The 22797-nt window shown below is 43.5% G+C and overlaps 2 protein-coding genes across 7 annotated transcripts in view; one reads left to right on the top strand and one right to left on the bottom strand.

Moving 5' to 3' along the window:
• The window catches only part of traf7 (TNF receptor-associated factor 7), a 32268-nt gene extending 22379 nt beyond the window's left edge, over positions 1–9889 (top strand). For all 3 annotated transcript variants that reach the window (XM_039775966.1, XM_039775965.1, XM_039775967.1), the window contains 13 exons: positions 998–1132; positions 1226–1443; positions 1555–1628; positions 1787–1835; positions 1973–2100; positions 2195–2277; positions 2715–2754; positions 2953–3069; positions 3333–3455; positions 4270–4389; positions 4519–4650; positions 8863–8982; positions 9098–9889. In XM_039775966.1, the coding sequence (XP_039631900.1) occupies positions 998–1132; positions 1226–1443; positions 1555–1628; positions 1787–1835; positions 1973–2100; positions 2195–2277; positions 2715–2754; positions 2953–3069; positions 3333–3455; positions 4270–4389; positions 4519–4650; positions 8863–8982; positions 9098–9112 (1354 nt within the window). In that variant the 3' untranslated portion in view covers positions 9113–9889. The remainder of the gene's footprint in view (positions 1–997; positions 1133–1225; positions 1444–1554; positions 1629–1786; positions 1836–1972; positions 2101–2194; positions 2278–2714; positions 2755–2952; positions 3070–3332; positions 3456–4269; positions 4390–4518; positions 4651–8862; positions 8983–9097) is intronic.
• A 1670-nt stretch (positions 9890–11559) lies between these two features.
• The window catches only part of caskin1 (CASK interacting protein 1), a 66186-nt gene continuing 54948 nt past the window's right edge, over positions 11560–22797 (bottom strand). For all 4 annotated transcript variants that reach the window (XM_039775961.1, XM_039775962.1, XM_039775963.1 and 1 more), the window contains 5 exons: positions 17781–17919; positions 16376–17673; positions 13840–14629; positions 13134–13560; positions 11560–12959 (listed from right to left, as the gene is read on the bottom strand). In XM_039775961.1, the coding sequence (XP_039631895.1) occupies positions 12863–12959; positions 13134–13560; positions 13840–14629; positions 16376–17673; positions 17781–17919 (2751 nt within the window). In that variant the 3' untranslated portion in view covers positions 11560–12862. The remainder of the gene's footprint in view (positions 12960–13133; positions 13561–13839; positions 14630–16375; positions 17674–17780; positions 17920–22797) is intronic.

Below are 22797 nucleotides of genomic sequence, written 5' to 3'. Positions count from 1 at the left end.
TAGGCTGAATTGCAAATGACCTGTTTTTCTGATGATCTTATGGTTTTAGCATTTTAATGAGTGATTTTTTTTCTTTTAATATAGACCCAATATAGTTTCAGTAAAGTGTTTAATGATACAATAATATTCTCATTATTAAAATTATGTAAAACTATCCTTATTTATATTAATTCTCTTAACCAGGTCAGGGTTGCTGGGAGCCAGTACTTCTATCGGTATCAATAAAGCAAAGGACTATCAATTGACAGAATGCCAGTCCCACACAGGGAATACACTTTACCGGGGTACTTTAGAATGGCCATTTACTATGAACTGTGTGCCATTTCTATGTGGGGGAACAAACCCAACACAGAACCTAGAAAAAAACACACTAAGTGTCCCAGGCCAAGATTTAAACTTGGGATCCTGGAACTTCAAATCAGCAGTGCTAAACATTGCACCACTATTCTGTCCAATAATATAAACATTAACGATAACTTAATATTCCTTATTCATTCAGTTTGCACACTTGTATTCACTATACCTGGAAAAACGAACACCGGTCCCATAGTGTCACAATGGCTGCAGGTTTTTACTTAATTAGCATTCTTAATTTTAAACCAATTTGGCAAGCTGGCAACTCTAAATTATATCATCCTTATTGAGTATAAGGTAAGTGTGCCCTGCAGTGTACTTGTTCCACATCCAAGGTTGTTTCTTGCCTTATCTCTGGTCATACCAATTTAGTTTATGGCTCCCGACAACCCTGGATGGTACATAGATGACTAGGTTCTATTTTCATGTACATGTGTAAGATTTCACTTTATACTGAGATTGCAGTGCATCTCAACATTTTACTAGCCATACCCTTTTACCAGTATTGCCTAGCTTGTAATTGAGATCTTGGGAATGATGTGTTTTAGACCTTCTCATGATTTTTCTTCGTAAATGTTTTTTTTTTTTCTTTAATCTCTGGAATTTCATGCTTTTTGTTTTTTATTTTATAACTGGATTCCAGGGAACATGAAGGGAGTTGCGATTATAGACCTGTCCGCTGTCCCAACAACCCCAACTGTCCACCTCTTTTGGAAATGAATCTGGAGGCACATCTAAAAGAGTGCGAACACATCAAGTGCCCACACTCCAAATATGGGTATGTGTAGGCTGTCTTGTACCTTACCTGGGAGGACTTAAACAACCATTACCTCTTCCTGTGAATCACTGTGTAACACATTTTGTTGTTTAGATGCACTTTTATAGGAAACCAGGATACCTATGAGACTCATCTGGAAGTTTGCAAGTTTGAAGGCCTTAAAGAATTTCTACAGCAGACTGATGATCGTTTCCACGAGATGCAGGTGGCACTTGCACAGAAGGATCAGGACATTGCCTTCCTGCGCTCCATGCTAGGGAAACTATCAGAGAAGTTGGATCAGCTTGAAAAGAACCTTGAGCTTAAGTTTGGTAAGTGTGTTAGTTAGTTGTTTTTTTTTTTTTTAATTTTGCTTATCTTATTTGGTGACATGTTCACATTGATGTGGTTGATTTCATTTTGTGATATGTGTTCATTTCCAGATGTACTGGATGAAAACCAAAGCAAGTTGAGTGAAGACCTCATGGAATTTCGCCGGGATGCCTCCATGCTAAATGTAAGAATCGTTATAGTTCACTTTTTGTTACTTGGAACATTCATGCTTACTATAGATAATGTGCTAATGAGCCCTAAGTGGATAACAGTCTCACTTCTGAGCTTTGCACTCCTATGGAGAAAGATTTGCTTATATTAATTATTTTGTTTTGCTTTCAGGATGAGCTGTCACACATTAATGCGAGGCTCAACATGGGGATCCTGGGCTGTAAGTATCTCTGTATATGTTGCGCTTTTTAGTTTGCCTTCTGTTTAGGAGGCTCATTTCTTATATGCTACTCATCCTGTTGTATAAATGTCTCAAACTACTTTTGTGTTATTTATTTATTTGTTTATTTTTTCTAGCCTATGACCCACAGCAAATATTTAAGTGTAAGGGAACCTTTGTGGGGCACCAGGGTCCTGTGTGGTGCCTTTGCGTTTATTCTACTGGTGACTTACTCTTCAGTGGCTCCTCTGACAAGACCATCAAGGTACATTCTATGTGCAGGCATATAATATAAGTACTTAGCTGCATTGAACCGTAGACGTTTAGTTGTAAATCTGAGCTGCTTTTACTTTTTTCAGGTCTGGGACACCTGCACGACATACAAATGCCAAAAGACCCTGGAGGGACATGATGGCATAGTCCTGGCATTGTGCATTCAAGGGTTAGTGTTTCATGAACTGCCATACAAGTGTGCACATGTAAAGCAGTGGTAGGCATCCCAGAGTTTGGTTACAGAAGCTGAGACCATCTAGGGAAATTTGTAAACTTAATTGTCATGAAGTGTTTGCACTCTGAAGAGTTGTGTTTATATGAATTTGTATTTGAGCTCATGAGGAAGTTACTATCTTATCACAGCAACCATTTTTATGTAATATTTTTCACAGTCAACTTTGCCTCTAAATACTACACAGACCACAAAATGCATTAAGATTGCTAGTCTTCAATATTTAGGAATGTAAAAGGCACTGTATAAAGTATGAATAATTTAAATTTCTGTATTAATTAATGGTCTTTACTCATTCAAATCAAAAATAAAAAATAGCACAAAGTAGGCAGCATGGGTAACAAAAACTCCTTTTTGTTGACTTTCTCTTCCAGGAGTCGATTGTACAGTGGATCTGCTGACTGCACCATCATTGTAAGTATGCTTTATAGTCCAAGGAATCAACAGTATAACAGAGCTCTAGGATATTCTTTAGTTTCTTTGCTAGATTTTTTTTTTTTTAACATCAGCCATTACAGATTTTGAGAGAGAATACGCACTCCTTAAATCCCATATGTCCTATGCATGTTTCTGCTGTTGATATTTGCTGATGATTCACTTCATGCCCTTCAGGTTTGGGATATACAAACACTCCAGAAGGTGAACACCATTCGGGCACACGACAATCCTGTCTGCACACTTGTGTCCGCACACAACTTGCTATTCAGTGGATCTCTAAAGGCCATCAAGGTGTGTAAAGTCAGGTGGTCACTTTTTATAAGTCATTGACCAGAGAAGGAATTGTAGGTAAACTTATCTGCTGCTTTTGGTAGGAAAGAGAAGCATGCTTTTAGTGATATTGATTTTAGTAATTTTGAAACCACGGGCCCAAAATTTAGTAAGACCTTGTGATTGGTAGTTTGCTTGTTGTAGTGTCAGGGCTATTCTGAAGACATCTGTTTTTTTTGTTTTTTTTTCCAGTAATTTGTTTTGCCTGCTTTTTTGTCTTTTAGGTCTGGGATATCGTGGGAACTGAATTGAAATTAAAGAAAGAACTAACTGGCCTTAACCACTGGGTTCGAGCTCTTGTTGCATCTCAGAACTACCTGTACAGTGGATCTTATCAGACAATCAAAGTAGGTAGTCCTAGATGTTAAACATTAGACCTTCTCATCTGTGGAACATTATTGATTGAGCAGGTGGAGAGATTTTAACATCTAGAACAGTGATTCTTAACCTTTTTTGAGTCACGGACCCCATTAAAAATATAATATACTTTATTGATCAAGATTTGATTGTCTCATACATATATCACATACACAAAGTATTATTAAACATTAAAGTAAACAATCTAAAAAAAAAAAAAAAACACTGCTTTTTATGCAAAAAGTAAACCCCACTCTAATAATTATGAAATACCATCCACTTGTGCAAATTAAAACAGATCTACTATGTTTTCTACTGCTATTAGTGGTACTGCTACTACATCTATTCTAAATCAACAGTACGGGGCTGTATAGTGAATGTAACAGTTAATTTGTATCTGACCATCACAGACCACCTGAAACCCATCCATGGACCTCCTAGGTATCCACGGACCTCATGTTAAGAACCCCTGATATAGAGCCTCCCAGTTCAAGCATTACCTTCAGGAAATCAACAGAGTTCACTTTGCTCTGACATACAACTTCCAAGTCAAAGTTGGTAATATAGGAACATGCTAGGCTGTACTAATACACTTAAGATTTGTCTCCCCACTTCATCCTTTTACTACTTTGTTAGTCATTGTTAGACTAGGGGATTCATCTTAAAGTCATATTTGGAAGTCTGTCCAACCATCAGATATTATTGGACCAGCTTAATCCAGTTTTGGTATGTGGATATGCTTAGGGGTATCTGAGCAAAGTATCCTAATGACATATTTTTTTCTTCACTACTTGATTTCATCAGATATGGGACATTCGGACACTTGAATGTGTCCATGTGTTGCAGACCTCAGGGGGAAGTGTCTACTCCATTGCTGTGACCAATCATCATATAGTCTGTGGCACCTATGAAAACCTTATCCACGTAAGTTAACTAGAGCTTTGTCTAACTTAAATTATCATTATCAAATCACTGCTTTTGGTTTTAATAATATATGGGCTTAGTGGTATGCTAAAAAAATATGGAGTTGTTATCTTCATGTGTTGCCTGCAGGTTTGGGATATTGAGTCCAAGGAACAGGTGCGAACATTGACTGGTCATGTGGGTACCGTGTATGCCTTGGCAGTCATCTCTACACCTGATCAAACCAAAGTGTTCAGTGCATCTTATGACCGTTCTCTCCGTGTAAGTATTTCTGCTACTTGCATATAGTTTGCTAAATCATTTTAGGTTATATTAAATGTGTGAACTGTGTGCTCCCGGGGTGGGGGGTGGAATTGCTTCAAAGAAAAAAAAAATCATGATGCCTAGGTCAGATTGTGATAATACTCAGAATTTTTTTTTTTGTTCCATATTGATTTTATAATACATTGCAATGTATTATTCCCTTCGGTATTTGATACAAGTATGAGTTGAAATCATATCCCTATGGGATACAATGTGTTAATCTGTTACACTTAAGAAAAACCCATGAGGAAATTCATCATCCCATTTGAGTTCTAGTTCCACATTTAAAAATGATTTAAGAATCTCAACAGTCATCACAGTCAGACTGAGAATACTCTGATACATACATCAGTATATCAACTAAACATAGCTGTGGGTGGTAACTTGATGAGATGAGCCCTTGTCATTGCAGTGTTTAGTATTTAATGTTTATGTGATAATCTTTACAAGTTAAATGTTTCATAGCAAACTCTTTTTTTTCCTTATATAAAAACAAACTGAACCCAAATACTTAACTTAAACACATATGGAGCATTTTGTGCTCTAATATCTTATTTTTATTATTAATCCTCTTCATGCCAAAAGGCACATAAGGCATTGATGGTTTGCCTCTATCTAGTCCGATCTTAAGCTACATGTTCTGCTTCACACCATGTTAGGTCTGTCTCCTTCAGCTCATTTATCATAGTTTGCCGCCAGGTTGTTTTCGGTCAGCTTTGTTTGCACTTCCCAGGTGATGTCCATCTCAGAGCAACTATAGGTATACTGTTGTGGTCCATTCTGAGGATGTGGTCAAGCCATCCTAAGTGTTTCAGTGCATGATTTCCAGTACAACACTCTGGCTCTTAGTTTTCTTGTAAAGGGCATTAAAGATCTTCATGGGCCAGAAGATAAGACAAATATTCTGGAGATATCCACCGTGGAAGGCATTGATCTTATTCAAGTCTCCCTTTAAAACACGCCAGCATTCAGAGCCATACAAAAGAACAGACTTGACATTGTTGTTATAGAGTCTGACCTTTTTTCTCAGGCTGTACTGTCTTGACTTCCAGATGGGCTGAAGTCTTGCTAAAGCACTGCATGCTTTCTAAAGTCTTGCTCTGTAGTCCATTTGTGCTGCACTTTGCTTACTAACAAGACTGCCAAGATAATTTAATAATGTAAACTCCTAAACATATTTGAGTGGAGTATTATTTACTGTATTAGGTGCACTAGGATTGGCATTTATGCACATCACTTGTGTTTTAGAGGCAGTGATATTGAGGCATATTTGCTTGGCAAAGGTGTTCAGTCTGTAAGACTTCTCCTGCAAATGGTGTGATTTTGAGGAAAGGGCAGCTAGGACGCCAGCAAAGTCAAGATCTTCAAACTGGGAAAGCTGCAGCCACTATAACATTACCAGTCACTACCTCTCCTCTTGCACCAATAAAAAGAATTTTTCACATTCTGAGAGTGGCATTTAAAGGACAAGATCTGTATTTTTCAAAGGTGAAATTGTTTTATTTATAATAATTGTGTCCAGTAATTTTCCATTGGAAATTGTGTTCTTAAGTAAAACTTTTATTGTAAAATAAGGTCTATGGGGCACTATTCCAGATGTGAAAACAAAGCCTTAAAAATGTACTGAATACATCTACTTCATGACATATACCTGTACATGGTTCAATAATGCACACACCCAAAGATTTTCGTATGTTAGTTTAGTGTATACCATAGCTGTAACAATTAACTTCTACTTGAAAATTGTCCCTTAAAAGAATAAGGATGAGTTCAGCAATGGTAGCAATACATTTTTTTGGCAACACAAAAATGGAGCAAACAAACAGAAATATCAAAATGTGTCGACACTCTATTTGCAGAATATTATGACAAAACTAGTTTTCACTCCACCTCCAGCTCTACCTCTGTGTTATCGGGGAGAAGTCATTGCTCATTATTCTGAAGAGATTTTTTAATCTGCTGCCAGATTAGCTTCCATTTGGGAGAGGGGCCTCCTTACACTTTATATTTCTCAAAAATGGAAATTGGAGCAATGCAAAATGGCATTTGTCTTTAGGTTTGATAGTGTTTTGTTTTTTTTAAAATACATTTTCCTATACTTTTCATCCTTAAAATGCAACGGTCAAAATTAAAATACTGTACTATCATTGAACTACCAGTATTAGAAAACAACACTCCTTCAGAGATTAATTTTAGACTAATTACTGTTAACCAAAACCAAACACCGTCATTTGTCATAGTGATTCTGCAGTACTTCATTTTGTGGTTTCAGCATCCATGTTCACTTAGTTGTGGAGTGAAAAACATATACACTGTAAACCACAAACAAAACCTGTGTGCTAAAATATATGAATTACAAAAGCCAATCTTTGGATACTTACAAAATCAGCACCTTAGAATGACCTTTTCAGCTTTAGATTTAAATATTTGGGGCGGAGTGGTGGCTCTGAGGCTAAAGATCTGTGCTGGTATCCAGAAGGTTGCCGGTTCGAATCCCCATCACTGCCAAAAGAGATTCTACTCTGCTGGGCCAATGAGCAAGACCCTTAACCTGTAATTGCTCCAGGGATGCTGTACAATGGCTGACCCTGTGCTCTTACCCCAAGGGACATGCGAAAACTAACAAATTCCTAATACAAGAAATTGTATAAGGCGAAAAAAAAAAAAAATTTGATCACCCTTTTGTGTGATGTATGTTTATGTACAGTATTTATGTATATGTGTGTATGTTTATGTACAGTGTGTATGTATTTTATATAAAATATGCATACACGCATACATTCCTTAAACACATTTAATCAAATTCATGTTACAGGGTGCTGGAGCCCTATCTTGATAGCATCAGGCACAAGATGGGGAAACAACCCTGGACAAGATGTCAGTCCATCACAGGGCACATTACATTCACACACCCATACTTGCTCATACTAGGGCCAGTTTAGACCCGCCATTTAATCTAACTAGCATTCCATTGGGGATGTGGAAGGAAAGCTGAAGTACCTGAAGGAAAACCCATTTGGCCATAGGAAGAAAATGAAACTCAACACAGACCACAAATGGGAGATGGATTTGATATACAGTATACACACACACACTGAATGTGTTTTTATGTAATTGTTTTATAGCATATGTGAAAAGCAGAGTCATCTCAAGATGGTTCATAATAATAAAAACATAGTATAGAAATTTGATAAAACAGTAAAAACTGAGTGGTGTTTTTGAAAAATCTATCTATTAAAATGCACAGTGATAAATATGAGTCTTTAAATTGTCTTAACATCAGTCAATGTTGTAGAAACCCTGATGTTCCTGGACGCCTATTCCACAGATGGGAGTAAAAAGAGCAGAAGGCTTATTTGTCCATATTGCGTAACTTCATCTGCTGAACAACCTCAAGGATAAATGGTCTGTACCTCCGAGAACTTGTGGGTGGGTGTTTAGTGAGCAAGTCTTCGTATTGGACAGGGGGCTGTACATTTGTGTGTGTGATCCCGCTGTAGACCAAGCAGGGTCAATTACGTTTTTTTCTCTTTTAACTCTGGAATGGGGCCTCTAGCAGTAGTCCGAACATAAGCAGAAAGAGAGGAGCAAAAAAACAATATTTGATGTGAACAGATTATCAGCCCCTATGTATGTGACTGTTGCAGTACACCAAGTTGAAGATTGAAGGTCCTCAGACATCTTTCACCTCTGTCCAAACTGAAAAGTTAATTCTAAATTTAGCAACTGTGCTAAGTGCCTTCATAATTTTAAAACCATTTATGATCTAATTTGTACATTCAAGGTTTAGACCCTTCATTGTTCAATTTTATCAAATACTTTTACTTCCTACATATTAACATGTTATTTACGTTAATTTTGGACTTTTTCTTTTTAGGAGTTGTAGGACATTTTCTTGTGTCTTGTCAGAGGATAGGAAGAAGAGATTATTGGTTTTTATAATGGGGAAACTGAAGAAATGCCAATCAGTGGACCATACTACACACTGATTTAAATGCTGCTTCAAAATGTGTACAGCAGCGTGAGGCACAATGTACTCGCAATCTTGCCCTTGGGAGGAAGGGTCATTCACCTAATTTACTCACGTCCACTGCCTAGATCTTTTCCAGATTGCCATGTAATATTTTATTATTTACAATGACTGACTCTGTTCTGTTGTTTTGATTGTAGGTGTGGAGCATGGATAACATGATTTGTACACAAACCCTGCTACGCCATCAGGGCAGTGTGACAGCCCTTGCAGTATCCAGGGGACGACTTTTCTCTGGGGCAGTTGACAGTACTGTTAAGGTTAGCATTCCTTCTCGACACCTTGGTGTTTTGTTGTTGTTGTTATTGTTGTGTTTTTCTTTTTCTTTTTTTCTGGGCTTGGGTCATGCTCAGTTTGGATTTCCTTCCATTGTAGGTTTGGACCTGCTGAGTTGGCCAGTGGAAGTCTTAAACCTACCAGCCGGGTGAATGGGTAGTTGTCACAATACCGCAGTTTCTTCACACTAAACTATACTGAATTTGGTTTGCCCAGCCAATTAAACAGGTGCCTCTATCAGGACTTTGAAAACTGTTTTGGCTCTGCCGCTGCTCAGAGGAAAGGACAAAAATGGTTTGGGAGTAAGGCGGTTCCTTCTACAAATGTTTTCTATGCTGCTCTGGACACCTTCAAAAGACTGGAAAGCAAGAAGGAGCCAAGTGGTTAGTATTAATTATGAACACATGAAATTCAGGAATACTGCAGAAAAAGAACAAAAAAGGGCCAGAAAGTCAAGACCTGATGCAGTATAGCTGGCTGCGTACACCAGCCTTTTGGACCTTCATTTGAGACTGAAAGAAAGTGCCATTAGCTAGCATTATGTGAAAGCCTGTGGCAGAGTGACGCCAGCCTTGGATTTGGTTGCTGGGTCATGCGTCAGGGGTGCTGCTGTTCTGTGAGGTCTTCTGCCTCAATATTGACCCTGAGGGGTCTGTGCCACATTTTGTTAGGGATGGGTGTGGAAATGGGGGGATGGGGGAGGTTCTCGTCATGGCAGAATGAGCTTTAAATCGTGACCACTATGATCTGCTATTTTAATAGTTAAAGCCCACATTTAGCTGGGCCCAAGGTTGTCCTCCTGATTGGTTCGGTACGATTTTCAGGATGAGGCATCTTCACACTTTGCATTATGTTTCCTTTACCATTAAATGACATTACGTTTCTTACTGAGTTGGAATGGCTGTCTGCATTTCAAGGTGAAGATTTAATGCAATGCTGACTTGGCACAGCATCATATTTGACAGGACTCACAGTGCAGTTTTAACTGACTAGCTGAACTCCACGTTTCTGTTGTCCTGTCAGGCTTTAGCCAGTATGTCAGATGACAGCTTTAAAGACATGTATTTTGCACACAGCTGTTAATACAAACTTTTAAAATGTTTAGAAAGGGCTAATTTGACTTAATTGAATTCAGGGTTGTGGAACTCTGGTGCCTTACCTGACAGAACTGGGCACAAGGTAGGAACTAACACTAAATCAAGTGCCAGCTCACACACACCGATTCAGAGCTGATAACCTAACCTTCATAGCTTTGGGATGTGGGTGAAAAACCCACCAAGGCTATAGGAGAGACATGAAGCGAGTGGGCTACCAAATGGGCATTGCCCAGGACTTAAACTAACCACTGTGTCACCATGCCAGCAAAATGTCTTAATAAGGAACCAGATCCCTTCATTACTCTAAAAATTTGAAAAGAAGTAGGAGTGACAGTTTAATTCACATAGGGTGGATATTACTCCCTTTATATGTCTATTAAGATGAAAAAGTCGTATAAATGTAATGATTTACTTCATGCGATGGATCTTTTGCGTCAGATATTTGAAATACTAAACTATGTACTTCAATTTAAACGTTTAAAGCCTAAATATTCTCAGTTGTAATAGAAATGTCATTTTTCACCCACTGATAGAGATCTGGATCCCTACGAAATCAACTTTGTATTTGTAATCTCTGACCTTGAAAGAGCCTAAAACGATACTCCACGTGTTTATATCTGAAATTTGTCCTTTTTAAAATTCTGGGAGTGGCTCTTAGAGGGCTAGAACCACCTGTAATGAATCAAATGGCAAAAATAGTATCGTATTTGTGATCAGTAACCACAAAATAGCATAAAATGGCACTCCACAGATCTATGTAATCGACCCCTGTTTTGTCAAACATTTGTGGGACGGAGTAACTTTGACCCCTCATTTTCCATTCTCCTGGAGTTGGATGTGGTGGCATGCAAAAATTCAAGTCCTTTTGATAATTTTTGGTGAAGATGGGTCTTCTGGACCAAAAATAAGGGGAACTCCAAAAAGCTTGCCATTTTGCATAACTAGACATCAAGACAAGTCGAACGGTGTATCATAGGTGAGGGGTTTTCGTCTATGGGTGAGTCAGGAGGCACCGGCCAAAAGCAAAAAAAAAAAAAACTGAAGTGATTTTAAAGCATTCTTAAGTAATTCATATGAACACAAAACAGAAGACTAGAAGTGTTTTAAAGACCCCAAAACTAGACTAACCCTTATTAGAAACAGTCAGCTAAGCTGTGTAATGAGGCCGTTAGCTTAGTTGATCTCCTGGGTTCTTGACTGGGCATGGCTGTTAGTGCCCAGCTCATTACAGAAGACACCATTCAGTCTCAAGTGCGTTCATGTAGCAGCTTCTTGTTGTCCTGAATGTGTTCTGGCCAGATTGTCCATTCCTACTGTCGGAGAGCTAAAGGAGCATTCATTCCTGTAGCCCAGAAGGTGTCTACCATCTCATTCTCTGGCCACTTTCATTTGTAAACTCACTCCAGTTGGTCCCATTTTGGTCAGAAAACGCACAAATTTTAAAGAATGCAAGACAATGAAGAGTGTAATTTCATATAGCTGCAGTATTTTATTTCAGTTTTTCTCTTTCCAAAAAAAAGAAAGAAAAAAAGAACTTGGACGAAACTCTCTTACGGCACCACAAAACATCCAGTTAGTTTACATATGAAGTACAGAATGGAGGGATTGGCGGGGATGAGGAAAGGGCCTGATGAGCAGGGCCTCTGCAGCTCATATGAGACCACACTGGGCAGTAAGGAGTATTGGGGGTGGGGGATAAACAAGGGTCACAAGCAACCCACCTGTACACACATGCACTCAGCAGAGGGACGTGAAAGCAAGGCACGTCAAGGGGGAAGGGAAAGGCGCTACAAGTGCCAATAAACAAAGGGTCAGCAACAAACAGTTGCACACAAGTCTGAAAGAAAATGTGTTTGTGCCGTGTGTGTGTGTGTGTTTCCCTCTCTTGCTGCACTCACATCTCAGCCCTTGTTGACTTATCCTGGGAGTTACAGATTTGCTTAGGTGGTCCATTTGATATGTCAGGTACTGTGGATCCTGGTGGGCACAGCCACTTGCACAGGGTGCATGCATGTTAACACAATGTGTTGCTGCAGATTTTTGGTGGGGGGGGTGGCGGGGGTGTAATCGGTAGTGGCATCAATTTTTGATCAGAGAGACCAGGACCCCCAGGAATGAAGAAGGTGGAAAGCAGTAAACTGGTAACTTGTGCAGGGGGTCCTGCATCTGGAATACCTGACCAGGATTTGTGCTTTTAGTTTGTGAACTATCAGCTACAAGTGGAGGAGATAATTGCTGGACACTCTGGTCAGGCTGCTTTAGAGTGGCAAGGGTTTGTCTGCATGGAAGGACCCTGATGAGTTTGGCCCTGGCCCTCAGCATGGACTTTACTCTGCCCTTAGCCACCAGCCGGCCTGTCTAAATGCCAACAGTAGCTAAGCCAAGTGGATGTGTGCCTGGGAGTTGGACCTTCCTGGCAGAAAGTTCTCTAGCCTCTCCAGGGTAAACCTCACCAGAGCCGGCCAGCTAGCTCCTCTTTACACATGCACACGAAGAGGCCCCGCCGGAGTGGACAATGACCACAAGAGTCTCATCAGAACAAGCATCCAGTCTTCATGCTCACAATGTTCACGATTATTTCTTTATACAACGTTCCACACGCAGAGAAGCGTCTTGACCTTCCAGCCCCTCAGGGACTCTCAGAAGCGGCTGCCACGTCTCACGTGAGGTAAATCCGTCTTCGGATTGGTGGGGTGTGGAGACGGGGTGATTGTGCCCTGGTGCCCACGCAAGTCCTGAGGTTTGCTTAACTGGAGCTTGTATGCATTCATTCCAGCATGGCATCCAGCTGGTCAGCAAGGTCATCGAACATGCTGCCAATGTCATCCAAAATACTGACTGTGCTTTTAGATTCAGCATAGGAACTGAAAAAGTAGGAAATGAAAGATGTCAGAGATGCACCACTTCTTGTAACCGACCCCCCATTCTTTGTGCCCGTAGGTACACCCCATCTTTGCTCATTCACACTACCAAAGCAGCCATGACTCCCACAATCCCACTCTCGCCACCATTCACCCCACTCAGCTGATCCTACTCACTCTGCTTTGATTCCATCCTCTTGTCGGATTTTCTCCTCCACAGCCTGCAACGCAGCTGCCAGTGAGGCACTGGTTTCTTCCAGTTTCTGCTGAGCAAGATCTGGACTGGCACTGTCTGTGGATGTCCCGGCAATGGCCGACCGGGGAGGTTTCACTGGAACCCCTTGTGGTTGTGGGGACAGCTGCGTGGTCTGCACTGGTGGAGAAGAGGGACCCTGGCCTATGGGTCCCTGGGGCTTGGCAGGACTGGAGCACAGTGAGGGCGGTGTACTGGAAGCCTTGCCGGGGCCAGACTGCTTTGCTGGTGAGGGGGTCGGTGTGGGTCCCGCACTGATGGATTGAAGGATAGGATGCACTTTTGGGGGCTTGGGAGCAATTGGTGGAGGCGGTGGCTTTGGAGACACAGGAGGGGGGATTCGCTTGATTTCTGTTCACAAGAGAAGAAAAACATGGAATGAATCAGGAAAAGCATCTGAATGGGTGGGCCCAGGACAACCCTACCTTGACCACTGACATCACATGTCCAAACCAGTTGACATGGGGAGAATCTACAGAGGGTCTGACCAAAAGGTTAATTGAGCCACAAGGCCAAACTAAGTGAGTAGCTTCCAGTGAGAGTGACCTTGCGGGACTCACTGACCCACCAGCTCAAAATGAAGTACACAAGAGTAAAATGCTGTACTTGACTCGGAAAGTAAGGACTCACCTGGAATGCCTGCACCAGAGGGTGGCACCTTCTTTGAAGTCAGGGTTGGTGGCACAGGCTTCTTGGCCATACCTTGCTGGCTCAGGACTGGCTTTGGAGAGACTGGAGGTTTCATGGGTTTCCTGTGCTCACCATCGGAAGTTGCCAGTACAAACTCGGCACTGTCTCTAAAGGAGTTCAGGGTGTCTTCACCGTGGGCAGCAGAGATGTCCATGCCACTCATGTCAGACACTGGTCTCCTCTTGAGGATGCCAGTCCCATTCTGGTACAGACTAAGCTCCTGCACTGACAAGCCTGGCTCCTTCTCCTTCGTTTTAGGTCTTCGTTTCACGGTACTGGACTCCGTCAGCTGGAATTTTACCCCCTCGGGATGGTGCTTGGATCGCACTCTTCTCTTCAGGGTGGCCGTGGCATCCACTCGGGAGATGTCCTCCTGCTTCATTTCACTCAGCTCCTCAGGAAAGACCTCTCCTACTCCTGGCTTCCCTGTTAACCCCTGCTTGGGCCGCTGCTTAATGGTAAGGTTGCCATCTTCAGCAAATGGGATGTTCTCAGAAGAGCTAATGCGAGGTGTCACCTGACCATCTACTTGCAAAGTGTCCTTGGGAGACTCCGGCTCCTTTACTGACCGTACACTGTCTGCTCGATCACGCCTTGCTGCTGCGATCAGTCCAGTCACTGGCCCGCTGATTGTCCTCCGCCGGTTCACCACCTCTCCATCCAACCCAATGGCATCTCTGTGCTTCACATTGGCCAGCACTGTGGCCACCCTGGCATGATCTGGGCTCACCTGCAGGTAAAGAAAATGACCATCTCTGAGTTTATATAGAACTCTTCTTAGCCAAGACAAAATAACTAATTTTTGAGCTACCAAAGGATTGGGCTCAAATGACCACTCAAGTGATATGGAGTAGCAGGGATGGCATAAATTGCTTTTCATGCGAAGCTTTGATCTATATGTATTGTAACTAGCAAGGCAGAACGTGGCAGCATGCCAGGGTGAAGTGAGGTGGACACTGAAGTCACAAACAGTATACGGGCACCCTGCCATGTTGGTCAGTAGTTGTGTAGATGAGTGGTCCTAGCAAGAGTGCATGCACAAGTTTAGACAGAATGGAGGCATAAAGAACTCACAAGAAAGTAACAAGATGCTTGCAAACATTACTTAAGAGGGGCTTTACAAGGCTCTGAGCATGCATGGTTCATAATGGGCATCGTGCAGTGGAAGCGTGGATGACAGCAGCTGCTAGTTCAGACAGTATGTGGGTGACAGGTGACACATGGACGGCCAGCATTATAAAGAGAGGCTGATAGAATTAATGGTGATCATCATGGATCACACAGACATACTAGAAGACTGGTAAACCCCCAAAAGGGGCTGGATTTGAACCAGGGGCTCATCCTCATCTGTATGGAATTTGCTTTTAATCCCCAGGTACTGCACTTTTCCTCCCACAACCCAAAGACGGGCGCGTTAAGTTGCTTGGTAAGTCAAAATTGTCCCAGAATGAGAGAGTTGGGGTGGGCTCGAGTGTTTCTCCAGATGAACTGCCATCCCATCCAGTGCTGGTTCTTGCCTCATGCCCAATGTTAACAGGATAGGCTCAGTCGAAGGATTTTGAGAAAGCACGTTTAACAGTAATGGCTGAATGTTAGTAGCCCCCTAGTGGCCAAGGAGGGGAGTCACCTGCTAGTGCTCTTAACTTGAGAAGCATGTGCCTGTGCTATGGGACAGCAGCTACGTGGCTGGATTTCACTCTTTATGTTTCATACTCTTAGATTGCATTACAAAAGAGACACAATTTATCAAAGTTAACATTCTCAAACCCTAGCACCCTAGCATCATTGGGCAGAAAAAGCAAGAACCAACTGTGAACGAGAGTCAAGTCTGTCACACGTAATAAATGCCGATCAATACAAGCATGGGCTGGGTATGCCAACTCCACACAGATGAAGATAACAATCAGAAACCTATTATTTCAACTGAGGGCCCCCTTGGGGGGGCTGAGCGGAAGGCAGGAACAGTTTCTGTGGGGGGTGCTTATTTATAATTGCTAATCGGTTTAAATCTGTGCAGACACACAGTGAGAACAGCTTAAGATTTGAACCCAGGACTACAGTGTCTGTGAAGCAGCAGTGTTATATTTTGTACCACCCTTGCAGGAATGGCATTATATTAAAATACACCTTGGGCCGCTCATGGCTGCCTCATAGTTGCTAAGATCTGAGTTCAACTACCAGCTGGGTCACTGTGTGGACTTCCTCCCATATGCTGGGTTAGGTTAACTGGTCTCTGTCTGTTAGCCCACTGTGATGAACCAGCATCCCACCAGTGACCAGTTCCTGCCTTGGGGGTCTAGCATGCTGAGATAGGCCCTGGTCCTTCATGCTCCCCAGTTGAGTAAAGTATATTAAGCAAATGGACGGATGAATTTAAAAATGAGCCCAGCTTGAACTCTTCAGGAGGTCCATCTGCACACCCTGGTGGGCACAGCCTGGACGAGCCGACCTTATCTAGCAGCCTCAAGCATTGTACCTGTAGGAAGTGTCTGCCTCCGACACCCAGCGACTTCTGCATGGCCAGAGCTTTGGCCCCTCCTCCAATGGAGGACATTTCCAACATGGCAGCGATGCTTTTCACACTGCCCGCGCTGCCAGTGTCCACCGTCCCGCCGAAATCACTAGCTCGCCTCTGTTCACGGTAGCCCACCTCTAGCTCATTGCCACCACCTTCCTTAGTGAAATCCTCCTCCATGTTTGTGCTAGAGATGGCAGAGCTGGACCTCTTGGGTGGCGGAGGCGGGGGGCCTTTCTTTTTGGGCCGGAGAGCAAAGGACTGGCTGCGATTGACGTTCTTGTCCCCCGACTGGCCACGCACAGAGTGACTGCGGCCCACTCTTCTCTGTACGGTGGCATAGGGTCCAGCATCGGGAACCATCAGCTCATCTCGGTCCTGTTCGCTGTCGGACATGGCATAGCGGTTCAGGCTGTGTGCTCGCTTCTTAGGCCGACTCTGGTCCTCATCAGAATCGTCACCCTGAGGAGGCAAACAGAGCATGGGCACTGACATGGGGGCTGTGGCTGCCGAGACGGCTGGTGCGGGCGCTACGCTGTGGCTCACAGAGTCCTCAGGCCCCTCCACCGGCTGTGGCATGACGTAGGCGAAGCCCCTGTGTGTGGGGGACTGTGGGAGGGATTTGGGTGACATGGGTCGTTCTGTCTGGCCAAGCAGCTGGGGAGTGGGCTTCACCTTAGCGGTCACCTGGGCAGCTCCCATAGTCTGTGGAGAGGATGGCCGAGGCTTGGTAGGTGTCTGGGGTGGAGTGAAGGCAGCTCCCGTGGCATGGAAGGACTGGCGTGGCTTGCCTAGGACCGGGGGAACACTTGCCCTTTGAATGCCTTGGCCTTGACTGGCCTGTCTCACTGGCCTCACCTCCCTCCTCTGGGCCAAACCTCCATCGTCGGCCCCCTTAGGAGCCTCACTGGGCCCGTCTAGAGAGAGGCTGGCTGCCTTTGCTTTGCTGTTCAGGCTGTTTTTGTGCGAGCCGCGGGCAGTGCGGAGTGCCACATGGTTGCTGGGCTGCTTTGCCTCAGTACCATCCAGGGAGTCTGCTGCTCTAGTCATGGCAGCCTGAAGTTCATTGCTCAGCTCACTGTCCTGAAAGGTTGTCATCTTGGGCGAGAGACATTCTGCGGTCTCCTGTTGTGGAGACTCAATAGCTACCACTTCCAGTGACTGAGGGGCCTTCTTCCTGAAGGAATCACGGCCGTGATCAGTGGCCTTCTGGATCTCGGCCAGCTTCTTCACCGCTAGCATCAGCTTCTTTTGGTGACCTTGAGAAAGAACAGCAGAGGGGGTCAGCATCCAGATGGTCTCAGGAAGATGCCAACATCACATCACCGGCTCCTATCTGTTGTGGTGGCAGAGCGGGTGGTCTTACCAAGTTTTGTGATGCCAATCTCCTGCAGGTCCTCCCAGGTGATATCCGTAATGAAGTCGATGTTCTCATAGCCATTGTGCACCAGCACTTGGTAGTACTGGCCGAGGCCAATCATTGACAGCCACTCAGCCAAGCTGGCCTGTGAAAGAAGGAAAAAGAAAAGAGTGCAGCGAGAAGTCAGGGGGCAGCACATCAGTGTGGGCAGGCATTGCCTCACTATAGGGGGGTTCATGTACCACCCAGTGAGGTGCATCAAGGATACTCACCTAGTCAGCTACTCCACGAGCAGGGGCAGCATGGACTGCGGGGTACTTACTTGGTAAACTGACAAGGGTGGGCTTCACATCGTTGCATATGGAGAGGGAAGAGAAAGCTGCCACTCACTTAGCTCGGTGCTCAGGGGGATTAACTAGCAGACAGGCTGCCCCCTTGATTTAGGGCTGCTTTAAGGGTGGGTGTGAGTGAGTTCTGGAGATGCACATTCTAAAATCTGGCATGAGAGCTTTGGGACTGCCCACCCAGTGTTTTAGACTTATGCCTGTTGTGCAGATATACACCCATCTGCTTCGAACCCACTAACCCAGTTGAAACCTACCCAGGCAGGAACTACCCTGCACAAAGGGGGTCTACCCAGAGTCACCAGTTCATTGACCACTCAATGGAGGAGTCACAGAAAATCCTATAGAAGCACAAGAAGAACATGCAATGACTGGGCTGCTGTTTGAAACCCAGGACTGCGCCAACTTGCCACCATAAAAACATCGCATTTCTACAATGCAGACTGGCCTTGGGTGACATTTGTATTTGAACTGAAACTGAAGTGATTTAACTAAACCCACCCATCCAATCCGAATCATTTCAAAGGGGCTGCCTGCATAGTGACACCTGCGGTTACCGGTTATCTGCTAGTTAATCCCCCTGAGCTCACTATCTGTAAAGTTCATTGTGATGGTGTCCCAATCCGAAGAATAGCTTTTCTAGCATATTGGCATTCAAAGAAATAAATGATCATTGCACAGTGCTGGTGGGCACAGCAAGGGTCCAGTCAACTTTACAAACAGCAGATTGCATAAATCATAAATTAGTGTACGTCTGTGTGCAGACACGGGTGAAGTTTAAGGTTTTGGCAAAATATAGGTGGACCATGACATCACACCGGCATTGTAGGCCAGTGGTTAGCACTGCTGCTTCATGACTCCAGTGCTTGTGTTTGAATCCCCATTCGCTTGCTACAAGGAGTTTGCATGTCCTCAAAGGTGTGCTGTTTAGGCTGGATGGCAACTCTAAATTAGCTTTATGCCCCTTTGTGCCTAAGGAAGCGGATTAAAACGTTTTATGCATCACTTGTGAAACACACAGCCCTACAATCCTAAAATAAAATGCCACATATAAACAGCAGTAAACTCTCCACCAGTTATTTGCAAATGTAAGAAAATGCACTCTATTATCAATTCTGAACATGCATGCCTCTATTTTTGGCGGTACAATAAACTTTTCGGCACACCAGGAAAGTACCCACCATGTGACTGCTATTTAAAATGTTATGAACTTCCAAAACATGAGGACATAAGCTTTTAATTAAGACCAAGATCAAAGTTCTAGCCCTTTTAGCTAGCAAGTAATCGTGTGGCAAACAGACATTAGCATTTTTATACATATGTAATATATACTGTATTGTTACGGGTGGCCACGGCCATTACCCGGCTGGGACGTCGGCTGGATGGAAGGACCTGGGAAGACAGTAGCCATGGGGCACTACCTATCCCGTGGACACTAGAGGGCAGCCCTCCTGGGCGGCTGTGGCACCATTGATTCCCGTAGGGCATGCTGGGAGTTGGAGTTTGGTACAGCCCTGTTGAGTTCCGGGGTCCCACCAGGGGGAGCTGCAGAGCCCTACAATGGACTCCCACAACACCTGGGAGTAATTCCAGTTCTGTCTGAGGAGCCACCTGGAGCGCTCCCAGGACCTGCTTAAAAGGAGCCGCCTCACTCCATTCAAAGAGCCAGAGTCGGGAGGAAGAGGGCGAAGCTTGCCAGTGGAGGTGGAATGAGGAAGATGAAATACTGTGTGTATGGAACTGTGCTGTAACGGTGGAAACGAGGGAGAGCGGTTCCCACGAGGAAGAATAAATAAACTTTAGTCTCAGTCTGCTGTGTTGGGGTCGGGGCAGCTGGCGCACCCCTGGTTCCCACAATACATGCACACACACACACACATACAGTATATATATGTATATAAATATCACATAATTTAATAACCTAAGGAGACCAAAAAAGCTGCATGCCTTATTAGACAAGATTGCCACACAGCGGGTGCTCCTGGTGGTCTGCTTTCAGCCCAATTTTCCCTGGGAGTGACCAGCTCCTGTGCCCTCCTTCCCATTTTCCATGCCCCTTACCTTGTATGCACTGCTCAGTTTTTTAAATCACATAGGACAAGTGAAGAAGCCTAGCCTGCTGGATGTTAAGAGCACATGTATCACATGGGAGTCTGCATCCATGTTGCCGTATTAGGTGGAAATGACCCATAGCTGGGTTGGAAGGGAGAGAGTGAGGAGGCCGCAGCCAGTAAAGTAGTACGAGACTGCAATGTGGGATGGCAGACATTCGTCCTTATTGCTTACACGTGTCGTCTGACTCCAAGATGGGATGAGTATCCGCAACTTCCCTATTCATGAGGTTTGGGGGTTCTGAAAATTGAAAGTATACTTGATAAGAATGATCTTGGAGTTGTAGCGGACTTGCCACACACACAATTGGGATAAGGTGAATAACTGGGGTAAGGCAGAAACAGGTTTCTTATAAACCTCCATTTACATGTGCAAGTACGCTGCTGGAGTTCTCCTGTTGTAAAACCACTTGACGTCATTAAACTTCACAAAAAAAAAAGTTAAATGTCATCATCGGCTGCCATGGATGAGAAAACAAGCTAGAATCCTGTGTTCATCTCCTTGTGTTTTATAAATACATTTTAGGCCTGTGAAATATATAATGTCAATCTCCTTTGAAATCCTCGACCTGGGCCACAGTGATTCATGGCATGAAGTCTGCCTGCTGCGCCACCTGATCACACTGTTTCAGCGTATCTATAGCAAACAGTAGGATGAAAACTTAGATGACAATTCATTAATATGTTTTTATTACCGGACTGCAGGCAGCACACTCTTCTCTTCTTGTCTGTGTGGTTGAGCTCATCAATGAAGCGGCACATCAGTACGTGTGCTTTTTGTCTTTAAATCCAGTGCTGCTGGAATAATAACCACAATGTAGATACTTTTACTTCAGTAAATAAGTATTGCATTGGGTTACTCATTACTTTAAAAAGTAATCATTGATTTAAACGTGTTACCCTACTGCTTCTGAGGTTGTGGTGCGGAGCTTAGCACTGTACGTTCAGCTCATCATCATCAATGTAGCCATTTCTGGCATACTGAGGCCGATTATGTCAACCAGGAGGAGGAATAATGTGGCTATCTGAGAATCTGCCTTTAGCAAATGTATCAGTGTAGCTGCTTCCACAGTGTTCTACTCTTGGCTGCTAGAAGAGTGTGTGAAGGTAACACAAGAACAGGCTGTCAGAGTGCAACAGACATGCGCAGACCACAAAATCCTTCCCTGCAATCCAGTAAAGGGTTTACACGGCCAGACAACCGGGGTAGTTGCGAGAAATCTATGTGAGTTACCCTGGTTTCTCTAACCAGAATAAGGGTTTTCCATGGCATTTTAGAAACCAGGTTTCTGTGAATAAGTGGGTTATTAAAGCATGTGTAAAAGTACCGAGACTGAAGCAGACAAGAATGGTAATAGGATGTTAGGTTATACAGCACGATGTGTCAAGGGAGGTTACGCTTCATTTATATAACGTATTAGTGAGCCCTCACATAGAGTATGGGGTCTGATTTGGTCTCCATATTGCAAAAAAAATAAAATAAAATAACCAAAGGAGTATGACGGCTGATTCTGGGACTGGGAGGTATGAGGACAGAACGAAGAAGCCGAACCTTTTCAGTTTAAGCAAACGGAGATTAAAAGGTGACTTGATCGAAGTGTTTAAAATTATGAAAGGAGTTAGCACATTACTTTAAGATTCGGATCAGCGGCAAGTGTTTCATTTATACAGATATGCCATACACTGCACCTTACCTTTTATCGTGTTATGTAAGACACAAGGCGGGCATAATGCTTGACTGTCCAGCAGCTGCCAGACTCCAAGGTGGGGCTTCATGTCTTGCAGTTTTAATATCCTTTTCTTTGTAAATGTGATATATTAATGTGAACTATTTGTGTGAATGGACAGCTGCCTGGCACCATGGCATGCCCTACTGGCTGGTAGCTATCTTTGTCGGTTTCCTCCCACATCTCAACGATGACCTTACTAGGCTATTTTGCCTAAAACCAGCCTGGCAACAAAGAGAGACCCTAAGATGGACTGGCATCTTGTCCACGTTGCTTTCTGCCAGGATAAGCTTCAACTCACTGACTCCATAAGAAGAGTGCTCAAAATGTTGGAACCTAAACAGGGTCCCAAAGATTAGCTCCTGTGTATTTAAACATGTAAATTACAAGTTTCTACAGTTGTGGGTAAAGTGTATATTCCTCACTTGAGAATCAAGTCATCATGGATTCTGTACAGCACAAACTTGTACATTGTGCCAACATTTAATTTCGAAAGCTAGAGAACAATAAACGCTTATAGATTCACAATCTCCTAGTTAACGTGAACTAACGCTAGAGAACAATAAACGCTTATAGATTCACAATCTCCTAGTTAACGTGAACTAACACCACCACAGTCAAGAGATGCCTGCAGAAATTCACTGTGGCGGACATGGGTTGCAGATGAACCACGGTCTGGCCGGCCTGCATTACTAACGACACAAAATGTTTCCAAAATGGTGGAGCAAATTGTACCAGACAATCAAAGAGTGAGGTTACATGAGATAGCAGACACTACTGTGATTAGTTAGGGGGTCAACTGAACCCACAGCAAAGGCTGTTGGGTGACTAGGATATTGAC

This window comes from Polypterus senegalus, chromosome 13 (assembly GCF_016835505.1).
Source record: "Polypterus senegalus isolate Bchr_013 chromosome 13, ASM1683550v1, whole genome shotgun sequence".
Lineage (NCBI taxonomy): Eukaryota > Metazoa > Chordata > Cladistia > Polypteriformes > Polypteridae > Polypterus > Polypterus senegalus.
The sequence above is the reverse complement of the archived record's forward strand: the minus strand, read 5'-3'. Positions and strand labels throughout refer to the sequence as shown.